This window comes from Artibeus jamaicensis, unplaced genomic scaffold (genome assembly GCF_021234435.1).
Source record: "Artibeus jamaicensis isolate MK-2021 breed Jamaican fruit bat unplaced genomic scaffold, CSHL_Jam_final contig_47, whole genome shotgun sequence".
In the NCBI taxonomy this organism is placed as follows: Eukaryota; Metazoa; Chordata; class Mammalia; order Chiroptera; family Phyllostomidae; genus Artibeus; species Artibeus jamaicensis.
In genome coordinates, this window is record NW_026521848.1 from 2,515,484 (window position 1) to 2,529,084 (window position 13,601).

At 51.9% G+C, this 13,601-nt stretch overlaps 1 protein-coding gene across 1 annotated transcript; it reads right to left on the reverse strand.

The window, feature by feature from the left end:
• Positions 1 to 1,616: 1,616 nt before the first annotated feature.
• On the reverse strand, positions 1,617 to 12,628 carry KCNK6 (potassium two pore domain channel subfamily K member 6). The gene is made up of 3 exons (XM_037141853.2): positions 12,179 to 12,628; positions 4,596 to 4,991; positions 1,617 to 4,405 (listed from the first exon to the last, which is right to left on the reverse strand). Exons 1-3 carry the CDS (start codon positions 12,498 to 12,500, stop codon positions 4,182 to 4,184), a joined length of 942 nt encoding a protein of 313 aa, XP_036997748.2. The 5' UTR covers positions 12,501 to 12,628; the 3' UTR covers positions 1,617 to 4,181.
• Between the last annotated feature and the right edge of the window lie 973 nt (positions 12,629 to 13,601).

A 13,601-nucleotide genomic window follows, 5' to 3' on the forward strand; every position in this document is an offset into this window, starting at 1 on the left:
TTTCCAACTTCAGCATGTGTTAGACTCATCAGAAAAGCTTGTTAAAACCGGTCTTTGGGATCCACTCCCAGAATTTTTGATTCAGTAAGGCTGAGGTGGGGCTCAAAAATTGTACTTCTAGCACGTTTCCAGGTGTGAGGTCAGAAAAATGAAATTTCCTCTCACCTTTCTAAGGTCTTCTGGCTGGGCTAATGATCAAATTAATATGAGACAGATTAACAGGAAAAAATGTCACAAGTTTATTACAGATGTACATGTGGGGGTGCCTTAAGACAGGAGACCCAAAGAGGCTTTGGGCAGTTGAGGTTTTTGTGCTATTTTGGAGCTAAGGAAAACTGGGGGAGGGGTTGTGGTTTGGGATTTGAAAGGCAGGAAGGCAATTCTCATGGGCATGGAAAAGCCATTTGCTGGGCCATATTTAACAATGGGACACAGAGAGGACTTTGATCAAATGAGCCTTTCTAGGTTCCTCCCTGTCTGTCACACCTGGTTCATATTAAATTAGTTATCTACCATGGTAGATAGCTCCTTTCTTTGAGCAGGTCCTCTATCCTTTCTAAAAATAACCAGCTTGATATTTCAAAATCCCAAAATCAGATTTGAGGTGGTAATCTTTGGTCCCCCTCACAGGTGATGCTGATACTGATAATATGGGGCCACACGTAGCAACCAGTGCTCCAAAACCTTCCCAGTCTCCCCAGCACTGCAGGGAAACCTCCAAAGTTGTTTTCCAGGATCCTGCATAATTTCATGCCTGTTGGCCTTCCAGTCCAGCTCATCTCTTTTCCCCCTACACACCCGAGTAGCTCACAGTCTAGGCACACGGAGCAAGTTAAATTCCTGGATGAGGCATGATTTTTCTCCTCCAAGCTGCACATGTTGTAGCACTTTCTGAAACACTTCTCTCTACTTTGTCAGTGGCTGACCACTTTCTTTCTCCCGGAGTCTTTGTGATATGACCAGTCCCTCCCTCCTGACTATGCCAGGCCATATAACCATCTGGGACTGGGTCTTTATCTCCCACAGAATCAGACTCTGGGATGACAGGACCTAAGACTTTCTCTGTCAGTCTTGTTCCCAACTCTGTTCAACATGGAACAGGTATTCTATGTAAATGAACAGCTGATGGATATCTAGGTTCTCCACCTCTAGCCCACCCCGTGGGCCAGGGAGGAGTGACTTCCTCTGAGAGAATACACTCAGCAGCTGCGTCCCTGAGCCCTTCTAGATTCCCCAACGAAATCGGGCAGCCTGGGGTCTTCTCGTGGCACCCCCGCTCAGAAATACAGCCCCTTCTGGGGGAGGTGTCTTTGTGAGACCTTGATACACTAGGTGTCCCCGCAGCATCCTTTATGCCAGAGACTGCCAACCACCCACATGTCCATTAAGGAGATGTTGGAATAATTTATGGGATGTGTGTCCCAGAGGAGGTACTGCAGACATTAAAAAGGTATGGGACCTACCTGTCTATCTCTGGATTGATCTATGAATTATACTAGGTTGGTGAAAAAAAAAACAAGGTGCAGAAATGAGAATATTAGAAAAAGTGTATAAAATTATATACATGTATATGTATAACATATATTATAAAAGTCAAAGTGCAGAAATGTTGATAATAATGATTAGCCAAGATTTTATTGAACCCCAGACACTGTCCTAAGAGCTTTACAGACATCAAGTTGCTTAATTCTCTAGCAAAGTGATGAGGTAGGTGCTGTTAACCTCCCATTTCACAGGCTGGCAAACTCCAGCACAGGGAGGCGAAAGCACATGCCCTGACTGGTAGTGACAGAGCTCAGATGTATTACAGCCAGGGGCTTTGCCTCCAGAGTCTGTGATGGGAACCACCTCACCATACTAGTTACCACTTGTGCAGAGTGAAAGGAAAATGCCACGTATTCACACACATGTATATTGCTGGTACTTGCCTGGAAGGAGACCTGAGAACTCAGTCAACACAGCCTGAGTGCTGGAGACTGACCTTCCACTGTACACTCTTTTGTAGCTTTTGAATTTTTGGCATGCACCTTTTTTTCTTTTAAAGTCATCAAAGAACAGGGCCTGGTTTCTCTTTTCTAGAGGAATTTGGAAGTAGAAGTGATGAGCAAAAGTCAAAACAAGTACCTCCCTCAAAAAGGGGGGAAACAATCGCCTCCCCAGCCAGCTGCTGACTTCAGCAGCAAGGTCGACAAGGACCAGGGTGAGGAGGCGGAAGACTAGGAAGGTGAGAAACAGCTAGACAGTACATGTTCCTGAGCTCCCACGGGACAAAGTGACCAACCCAATCCTTGCTCAGATCCCAGTTTTGCACCTGCTGTGTGACCTTGGGCGAATTACTTAACCTCTCTGGGTTTCCTTTCCTCAACTGGCCTTGGTCCCCGCACCTGTCTCTAGCCTCAACCACTCCAAGCCCCAACCCTGGGGATTTTGTAATCTCCTAACACTTTCCCCTGGGTGTCTTTAGCCCCTCATACCATGTTCCAAACTAGCCTCAGCATCGCCCGTCTAACCTGTTCTTTGTCCAAGTCTCTATCTCAAGAGCAGCTGAGCATCCCTTGGGGCCCCTCCCCACCCAAGTCTGTAAGGCCTATGGCCTGTCCACTTGACCTCCTGAGCCTCCCTCCACCTGTACCTCCTGCCTTTGGCCCTTCCCAGCCCTGTTGCCTCCTGCCTTGTTCGGGCCCTAGCCTTCTCTGAGCTACATCCACAGAGAAACCAGGGGATCTTTTTAAGGCACAAACCTGACCGTGACCCTCACCTGCTCAAAAACCCTTCCATGATTCTCTAGCACCCTCAAGAAAGAAGCTAAGTTTCCCAAGCTGGTCATTTAGAGACACTTAAGAGGTGCCCGTGTCAGCCACTCCACCCTGCTTCCCCCATTCACTCCATACTCATCACAGAAGCTGGTGTCCAACGTGCTTTCCAATCTCCACGCCTCTGCTCACATGGTTTCTCCTGCCTGGAATGCCCTCCCCATGCCCTCCCCCTTGTCTAGTCTCGAGACCCAGCTAATATGCCACCTCCACAGGGCTTCAAAGAGGTAGCAGCTTGGTAATTGGGTCTTTGGCAGTAAGTGCTATTACTGATACACCATCTTTGGAGGGAACAAACCTGAGGGGAGTAAACAGAAAATCAATCACCTCCTAGCTCTATGTCTAAGACAAGGGACCTCCCCTGCCCTGCCTGTGCCTCAGTTTCTTCATCTGTGGAAAAGGGATGATAATACTGTCTTCCTCATACAGGTAAAGTACCCAGGACAGGGCCTGGCCAAAGAAAGCATCGCAGAATAACCTGGCAAGCTCTGTGAAGTCATCTTGTGAAGTGAGTACTATTATTACGGCCATTTGACAGATGAGGGACTGAGAATCTCAGGGAAAATGACTGCCCACAGCGACGGGCAGTCTGCAACTAGCTGGGGTTTGCACCCAAGCAGACTGGCTCCGGAACCCACACAGTGTGCGCTCTGTGCTTGGTAAATGGGGACAGCTGATACATTTATGTCATGGCTGAGAACAGTGCCTTCTGTGCTGTTTGGATCCAGACAGGGCTTCTGTCTCCAGAGTGGGGCCCAGCCGCCTCGGCCGTTACTGTGTGTCTAGCACTGCCCAGCAGAGAAGAGAGGGTTTGAGAGGCAGTAATATACAGGGTGGGGCAAAGGTAGGTTGACAGTTGTGAATACACGAAACAGTTTATCCTTGTGTTGTTATTTCTTCATTGTACTACTTTCCATACCAACAACTATAAACCTGCGTTTGCCCCACCCTGTATTCTTTCCACTTGACAGATAAGGAAATCAAGGCTCAGAGAGAGCTGTCACTTGTCCCTGGTGTAGTGACCAATTGATCTAGTGGCCGAAATGAGGTCTGAGCCCAGAGTCTGGTAGAACCATAGATACTAAGTTGCTGAGAGAAGCAGATTGAATACAAGACTGAGAAACAAAGAGACAGTGCGAGGGAAAGACAGAAATGGTAAGAAAGCCAAAGAGGCACAGAAGGCGGGGAGATCAGAGTAGGGCCAGGACAGTAAGGTAACGTGGGTGTGGGGAGAGCCCAGGACAGGTACAACGAAGGACGAACAGTTGGTGGCAGGGTGCTCACGAGCACTGGCATGTGTATGGCAGCTCACCATGCGGCCCCTCAGCCACAGGCCTGGTCCATCCAGCTTCAAGATCCCTGTCCCAACTACCTGGGGATAGAGGCATAGTCAGTGTGGGATCCGGTGGTGAGTTGCTGGTGTGGTTCCGAGTGGTGGCCCAGGATGTCTACCCGATCGTCCTCATCCTCACTGATGCTGGCGGGGCACGGACTGGGCAGCAGGATGAGCTCTGTGAGGCCGTGAAGGTCAGACACATGGCGGACAGTCTGCAGCACCAGAACCATGATGACCAGGCCCAGGAAGAGGTAGGCTGCAGAGACGACAGCACAGGGGCCATGGGTGGACTCTGACCCCAGGCAGGGCTAAGGGACTACTGGCCCTCCTAGCCCTGCTGGGGCTGTGGCCCTTAACTTCCCTCTTGGACAGGCCGAATTCCCCTCAAAGCCCCCAGTACAAGGTCATGCCCCTACCCTCAGTCCCGAGCAGGCCACCCCACTCACCTGTGACTAGCACCTTGTAGAGGGCCCGGTAGGGCTGGCCGGGGGCTTCCCCGGGCACATAGTCGCCCAGGCCAATGGTGGACAGAGAGATGAAGCAGAAGTAGAAGGCGTCCAGGAAGCTCCAGGCCTCCTCAAGGTAGGCAAAGACTGCAGCTGGTACCAGGAAGCAGACGATCGTCACGATCCCCAGCAGAACCACCAGGTGCCAGCGAGCTGCCCGCTGGGAGTCCCAGCCCCAGCGCGTGCTCAGCCAGGACAGGGGTGCATGGGTCAGCAGCAGCGACAGATGCTGGGCTGAGGCAGTCAGCAGCAACATGGTGGCTGGCACGCCCAGGAGCGCAAAGGCAATGGAAAAGGCCTTGCCCGCATCAGTCAGTGGCGTCATGTACCCATAGCCTGTGGAAGTGATGAGGAAATTCATCTGCCCACTTGGCACCCCAACTTGGGGGTCTCTGGCCACCCTACACCAAGACCTAATTACACCCTTGAATCTGCTCCCCCCATGCCCATTCCCTCATCTCCAGTAATGGCACCTCCATCCTTCTGACTGCTCAGGACAGATGACTTTGCCTCATCCTGCACTCCCTTACACTCGCACCCGCTTTTTTTTCTGTCAGTGAATCCTGTTGTGTCAAATTTCAAATAAACCCCAAACCCACCCACTCCACCTACCCCAGTAGTCTCCTTCCTGCCCCCCTGCTGCCCCAACCCTTGCCCCCACAGTCTGTTGCCCCCCCATGCAGACATATGGGTGCTGTGAACACCAGTGGTAACTCATGTCCCTCCCCTGCTCGGAGCCCTCCTGTGGTTCCATCCCACTCAGTTGAAAGGACAAAGTCTTCATCGTGACCCACAAGGCCCCACTTAACCCAGCAGGGAAGTACACTCCCACCCCAGAGCCTTTGCACTGCCCGCTTTTTTCTCGTGGAACACCCTTCCCTCGAGTATCCACAGGGTTCCCTTCCCCGTCCCTCAGGTCTTTGTTCAAATATGACCCCAGTGAGGTCTTCCCTGACCACCTGATTTTTAATCGTAACACCCTCTTATATCCAGCTCTTTTTTGGGCGTGGGGGGGTGTTTTCATAGTATCTAACACCTTCTAGCAAACCGTATGGTTTCCTTATTTGGTTATCACCTGTCTCCCTCTTTCGAGTGCCATCTCCAGGAGGGGAGGGGCCTCTATTTCGGTCACTGCTATAGTCCTGGTATTGGGCACAGAGTGGGCACTCAGCCAATAGTCGAAATAATAAATGAAGGGTGCAGGTTGTAGTCTGGCTCCCTCTACTCTAAAATGGGCGCGACAAGCCCCACTGAGCCCTGGAGGGCCTGAGAACACAGGACGACGGGTGTGAGTTCTGCAAACAGAAACCCGATACAGGGTTTTCAGCATAGGTGAGACTGGCTCACGGTGGCAATGTATAATTTAAAATCTCTATTTCCCAAACAAATCAACCCAAGTATTTGGAGATATTGGGGTGGTGAGGGGCCTAGTTTATGTTGACAGTAAAATGTTTTTGCAGAAAACACAGCATATCCAGCCTTATGCTCAATAATTTTGCCACTTAAAAGTGGCAAAGATGGTGAATTTTATGTGTATTTTTTTTTTCAAAGATTTTATTTATTTATCTGTAGAGGGGAAGGGAAGGACAGAGGGAGAGAAACATCAATGTGTGGTTGCCTTTTGTGCATCCCCTGCTGGGAACTGGCCTGCAGAGAACCAACCTGCAACCCAGGCATGTGCCCTGACTGGGAATCGAACTGCAGTTGTCTGGTTCGCAGGCCCGCGCTCAATCCACTGAGCTACACCAGCCAGGGCTATGTGTATTTTACCATAATAAAAAAATTGAGGACTTCTGGCCAAGATGGAGGCATAGGTAGATATGCTTTGCTCCCTTGCACAACCAAAAGGACAACAACCAAATTTAAAAACAAAAACCCACCAGAACTGCCAGAAAATTGAACTATATGGAAGTCCAATGACCATGGAGTTAAAGAAATATTCATCCAGACTGGTAGGAAGGGCAGAGATGGCAACCTGGGCAGAGAGGATGCGCTGCAAGGCTGTGAAAAAAAAAAAACTTCCCCAATCTGGCAAAGGAAATAGACTTCCAGGGAGTCCAGGAAACTCAGAGAGTTCCAAAGAAATTGCATCCAAGGAGGAACACTCCAAGACACATCATAATTAAATTATTCAAGATGAAAGATAAGGAAAGAATCTTAAAAGCAGGGAGAGAAAAGGAGAGAGTTACCTACAAAGGAGTTCCCATAAGACTATCAGCTGATTTCTCAAAAGAAACCTTACAGGCAAGAAGGGGCTGGAAAGAAGTATTCAAAGTCATGGAAGGCAAGGACCTACATCCAAGATTGCTCTATCCAGCAAAGCTTTTATTTAGAATGGAGGGCAGATAAAGTACTTCTCAGATAAGGTCAAGTTCAAGGAGTTCATCACCAAGCCCTTATTATACGAAATGTGAAAGGGACTTATGTAAGAAGAAGATTGACACTATGAACAATAAAATGATAACAAACTCACAAGTATCAACAACTGAACCTAAAAACCAAAACAAACTAAGCAAACAACTAGAACAGAAACAGAATCACAGAAATGGAGGGAGAGGGGAAGGGGGAAGAGGTACTGGAAATAAGCATAAATGGTGGGCACAAAATAGACGGGGAGAGTTTAAGAATAGTATAGGAAACAGAGAGGCCAAAGAACTTATATGTATGACCATGGACATGAACTAAAGTGGGAATGTTGGTGGGGGGGTGCAGGGCAGAGGGGGTTAAAGAGAAGGAAAAAAGGAAACAACTATAATAGTACAATCAATAAAATACACTTTTAAAAAAATTAAGGAAGCCCTGATCATCGTGGCTCAGTTGGTTGGAGCGTAGTCCCATAATCAAAAGGTTGCAGGTTCAATTCTCAGTCAGAGCACATGCCTAGGTTGTGGGTTCAAGTCCCAGTCCGAGTAGACGAGGCAACTAATTCATGCTTCTCTCTTGCATTGGTGTTTCTCGCTCTCCCTTCCTCTCTTTCTAAAAGCAATGAAAAAAAGTCTTGGGTGAGGGGGAAAATAATAAAGTAAAAAAACTGAGGAAAAATGAAAAGGACTCTGGTTTTTGCTGGACACCACATGGTCAGCTGGAATAAAGACATTCCCTCCTCTCAGCTGGTATAATTGAAATAATTTCTGGCCAATATGAGATATATATGAAAGAAGCAAACATGGCCCTGGCTCGTGTGACTCAGTGGACTGAGTGTCAGGCTGTGAACCAAAGGGTGGCCAGTTTGATCCCCAGTCAGGGCACACGTCTGGGTTGCAGGCCAGGTCCCCAGTAGGGGGCGCACAAGAGGCAACTGCACATGGGTGTTGTCATCCTCTCTTTCTCCCTTCCTTTCCCTCTCTCTAAAATAAGTAAATAAAATCTTTTTAAAAAAAGGAGAAAACAATTTCCAGGAAGTGTCCTTAAAGAGAGTGAGATGCCCATCTTCCTTCTTTCCCCCCACTTCCTGCTGGCTGAACGCAGACAGAAAGGCTGAAGTTGAGCAGCCATCTTGGACCATGAGGTGACCGTGCACAGATGTGTCACGGAGGAACAAAAGGTGCTCTGACCGTGCAGCATCATTCTGGTCTTGGACTGACTATAACGAATGTGAGCAAGAAGTAAATTTCCATCTTATTTAGGTAAACTGTTACTTGAGGTTTTTCATGTAATGTTCCAACCATCACTAACTAATACAACTAGTTTGATGGACAAACCCCAACAGCCTGGCTGAAATGGCAGGTTTGCAAATCATACAAACTCCTTATAAACAGAAAAATTAGAGTTAAGAATAGAATGGGGGGCTGGGAGTCTCAACTTGCTAACCCAAAAAACAAAGTCCAAATCAGTTTGGTGGGGTTTTTTTTGCCGTTTATTCCTTGTATTGCCTTGGCCACGTGACTTTCCTCTCTGAGCCTGTTTCCCCAGAGTCCTGCAAAATGGGCTCATAAACAATGCCTTTCTCAAACAGCAGTAACAGGAATGATCCTACCGGGTTCACACAAGGCGTAGCACCTAACAAGACATAGCAAGAGTCACCATGATGGTCATGCTCAGTCCAGTTTGCCGACTCCTCCAGCCCTGGCCTCAACTGCAGCAAGGCTGCCTGCATCCACCCCAGGCCGTGGGTCTTCCTCAGAGGACCTGGGCCTGTGCCGAGACCAGGAGGCATGGGAGAGGTCTCTCTGACCGATGTTCGGTTTCTCAGATACATTCAGAGCTCCAGGCTTCCCGAACAGTGAAAACCGAGGCTCAGAAAACCTGTTCCTATCCCCAGCCCTTCAAACTGACAGACTCCCTCCTGACTGACTTTCTGTTCTTTTTATGCTTTTTAAAAAATTTTTACTTTTTTAAATTTAATTATTGTTCAAGTACAGTTTTCTGTCTTTTACTCCCATCCCAGCTCCCCCCCCCCCGCCCCAACCAACTTTATTTAGGCTCCTCTGAGCCCTCTTCTTGGCCAAGTTTTAACAAGAACCCTAAGTTAGTTTAGGGAGAATCTCTCCACTCTTGATGTCTGATCACACTCCTCATCCTCCACCCTTGAGAGCTGAGGACTTGGCCAGCCTTTCACAACAATCCCATTAATCCAGTAAACAGGACTCCCCCTGCCTGCCTGCCAGTCTCCTTAGTCATTCCTCACTCGCTGACCCCCCCCCCGCTCTCTGCTCTACATCTCCAGCTGCCTTTGCTATATTCACAGTTGAGTTCAGTCTCTCCCCCCTACTGCAATAACTTACCATTTTTAAAGATTTTATTTATTTATCTTTAGAGGGGAAGGGAAGGAGAGAGAAAGGGAAATATCAGTGTATGGTTGTCTCTCATGTGCTCCTGCTGGGAACTGGCCTGCAACCCAGGCACGTGCCCTGACTGGGAATGGAACCGTGATCCTTTGGTTCCCAGGCCCGTGCTCAATCCACTGAGCTACACCAGCCAGGGCAACCATTTTTAACAAGTGTTCAAGTTAATTTTTCTTTTGCAATACGCACACATCACTCTCCATCATGCAGGCCTAAATGGCAGTGTGGTGTGTTGGTTAAGAGCGTGGGACTCTGAGGCCTGATGGCCTGGGTTCAAATTTCCACTCTACACCTTCCTAGTTGTACAGCCCTCGGCAAGCTGTGCAGCCTCTCTGGGCCTGTTTCTCCTGCTCAAAGAAATAAGGCCACGAATGTCATCTGCCTCACAAGGCTACTGTGCCGACTGAGTTACAGCCTGTATGTGGCAAGTCCTCTACCAGATTTCACTACTGCTGTGAAGTGGGGAGTGTTTTACCCGTTTTATAGAAGAGGGAGGACGCTGAGGCCTACAGCTGAGCAGGGGCTGAGCAGGGATCTGAAACCCAGGCTGAGCCTGCCTTTGTTTGGCTTCCTCACCTGTCCCACCCGGAAGACTTCTCATAAGCCAGGATCTGGGAGGAGGTTGGTGGAGACACTCATATGACCCAGTGAAGCCCAGGAACAGGTTGGGCAGGCCCAGCCAGCAGAACTGAGTATGAGAGGCGCATCCGGCCCTGCTGCCCTGCTGCCCGTGGCCTTGGTTTGCTGGTCCACACAATGAGCCGCCAAAGGCAAAGGCCACGGGATAGCTACTGCAGGCCGGGAGGAGGAGTTAGGAGTCTGGGCTAGGCTTGCTCGAGCCCCCACCTCCCCCCAACCCCTAGTCCAAATTTCAAGCAAAGGGAGAAAGAGGAAGTTTGGGGAGGGGATGTGGAAGGACCAGCAGAGCCTGACGACAGGGGTTTCCCAGGTCTGCCGGGGACTGGAGGGTGCGAAAGTGGTGGGCAGGTCTTGGAGGAGGGGTTGGGCCCACCTGAAAAGGCTGGTTTCAGAGAGAGGGATTTGGGGATCGGGTAACCCAAATTCAAAGGCCAGTGTCCTGGTTTGAAATGGATCCTGGTTTGGGCCTGGGTCCTGGGTCCAGAGTAAAGAGGGGACAGGCACCAGCGGGGGCATTTGCTGGATCACAAATAGGATCGGGAGGGGAACCCTCAGGCAGAGGGGGGTTTTGAGCCCCAAGGTGCCTGAGGGGACATGATGAGGGTAGACAATGCTAAGGGGATGACGGGACAGAGTGGGTGTCTCAGGTCCTGCCCGTGCACGTCAAGGTAGAAAGTGGTGATGGTCTTGAGTGGACTAGGGCTCTGGGGTGCAGGGGCCTGGAGTATCCTTGGTGGAGGGGAGAATTCCAGATCCAAGGCAAGCTAGGGTGGCGTTGGGTTATTCAGGGAGCTCCCGCTGTGGGTTTAGAGATCAGAGAGGTTCCAGGTGCCCAGGAGATTCCCTTTCTTGGGAAATCCAAGTTGGGATGGGGCAGAGGCTGAAGGGGGTGGTGTCTCAGGGCAGGAGTAGCTGGTGCGAAGAGCAGAGTCCCTAGGCTGGTAACTGGCACCATGTGGCGGGGGGCATATTCTGCTCCCAGTGACAGTGTGTGGAGGGCGCTGGGGTCCCTGACAGGAGGTCCAGGTGGTTCTGGGGCTCTTGTTGAGGGCATCAGGGTCCAGAAAGTGTTGAGTCTCAACCAGGGGTTTTCAGCTTCAAAGAAGCCCCCATGGGGAGTCCCTGGTTTGAAAAGCTGTAGGGGTTTTGCTGGAGTCAGTTTTGGATCGGAGGCGAGGGAGTCCTGGCTGGGGGGGCTTCTGGAGGGTGGTCTAGCTCCCTCTGCAGTAGGTCTCTTCACACATCCAGTTAGGGGCTGCTAAAGTAGAAGTTCCAAGTTCAGAGAAAGCCAGTGTCTCTGTTGGAAGAAGACCCTGCATTGAGGGCTCCTCAATACACGGGAGAGGCCAAGGTGGAGTGGGGTGCATGGAAGTGCCCTGTGTCTGGGGTCAGGGCTTACCTGCTGGGGACTGTGAGGATGTGGGAGGGCAGGGGCCCTTGCTGGGGGGTGGTCTAGATCCACAGGAGTGGACATCTCAGGGGGAGACCCCAGGTCCTGGCTGAGGGATCTCTACTGGCAGTAAGGTCTTTAGCGATGGCACCCCCAGAGGGTCTGGAGACTCAGGGTTCTCACCCGGACACCAGGGCCAGGAGGAGGTTGGGTTAGGGCTTCCCAAGGTGTGTCCCTGAAGGACATATCTGGACGGCATTCTGAGCCCAGAGAGGAGGGCAGAGGTCCTTAGTGGCTAAGATCCGGGTCCAGAGAGGGTGAGGGTCTCAGGCCCAGGATCCCAGGTCCCTGCTGAAGGTCTCTGAGGACTGGATGGGCCCAGGTCTCCACGGGGCTCAAGGCCGAATAATGACGTCTCGGACGCTCCCTGCAAGGTATTCTGAGTTTGGACCTCGTGCTGGAGGGAACTGGGGGATTTCCTGCTGGGAGGAGAGGCTTGATGGGGGCTTGGGGGAGGGGCGTGCGGATCCCACGACTGTGGATCCCGGGTTCTCTCTGGGGTTTTGAGGGGATCCTAGGCCCAGAGCGGACTGGAGTGATCCACTGGAGTAAGGCTGTCTCGTGAGGGCTCCCAGGTGACCCTGGGGATGAGGACAAGGTGAGGGTCTCAGGTCCTCGCTGGCTTGGGGATTGGGGCGACGCTCACGTACCCACGGTGGTGACCAGTGTGCTGGCGAAGAAGAGAGAGGAGGCAAAGTCCCAGGCGGGGTCCGAGGCGTTAGCGGGCCCCGAAGCGTTGGCGAGGGCAGCGCGACCCAGCCGCCCGGCCGCCAGCACCCGCTCCACGAAAGCATCCAGGGCGGGGGCGGTCAAGCACGGGCTTTGCCGTAGCAGCTGCTCCCGCAGCATCTTCAGCTCCGCGCGGAGCCGAGCCTCGTGCGGCCCCTCCAGACGGGCCACCAGCAGCGCGCCCAGGCCCAGGTACGCGGCGTAGGAGGCCAGGGCGCCCGCTAGAAGCGCGCCCCGCCGCATGGCTCCCTCCGGCCCGCCGGCTCCCCGACGAGCCCCGCCGCCGCCGGGCTGACGTGGCCCCCGCCTCCCGAGGGCCCGGTGCCCAGCTTCAGTTCCGGGAGCGCTCTAGGCGCGGCCGCCTGCGACCCGAAGAGGAACCGGAGGGAAAGGGGAGGGGCGGGGGTGGCGAAGCGCCCCGCCTCCGAGAAACTGAGGCACGCCCCACCGCCAGGTGTTAACACCGAGAGGAGAGTGAAGCTCAGCGCTCCGGGACGGCGCGGGGCAGTGGGATGGAAAGTGTGGGGGCATTCCGCCTTTCTTCCCTTCCCTTTCCTCTCTGCCTCCCAGGGGTCGCGACTCCTAAAGTCAGAGTCCGAGTTCTCGGACCCAGACGTCGCAGCCAACTCCTCCAGGCCATCGCGCACGTCTGCGAAGGTTGTGCTTTGCATCCAGGAGCTTGGCTGCGGGGGAAAGGGGACAAATTGACATCCAGTCCTCGCACCATTCCTCAAGTCGAGTGCTCTGGAGTGGACTTGTGTTCGCTGGAGGGGAGGTGTGTCTAAGTCACAACACAGAAGCAGTGTCCTCTCGTGGGGATCTTTTTTTTTTTTTTAAATAAGGATTTTATTTCTTTATTTTCAGAGAGAGGGGAAGGGAGGAAGAGACGAAAAGAAACGTCAATGTGAGAAACATCCATCGGTTGCCTCTCATGCATGCCCCCGGCGGGACCGAACCTCAATGGGCACGTGCCCTGGCCGGGAATGGAACCGGCGCCCCTTCGCCTTGCGGGAGGACGCCTGACCAACTGAGCCACACAGGTCAGGGCAGGCGACAGAGTGGGGATCTTCAGCTCTTTGCCAAATCTTTGTTCAGGACCCACTTTGTGCTGGGCCGTTTGCTGAGTGATGTTGGGGACACAGCAGTGACCAAGACAGTTCTGAAACCTACCCTCAGAGGGCTCCCAGCACTTTAACAGAGTGACAGCCCAGAGGGAAGCACAGGCAGAGTGACCAGAGTTGAGGTGGTGGATGCCTAGAAGACTGTGAAGCCCAGAGGAGCGAAGCCCAGAGGAGGCAGCTGCCACAGCTTTTGGGAGATCAAGAGAGCTTCCGGAGAAAGGAA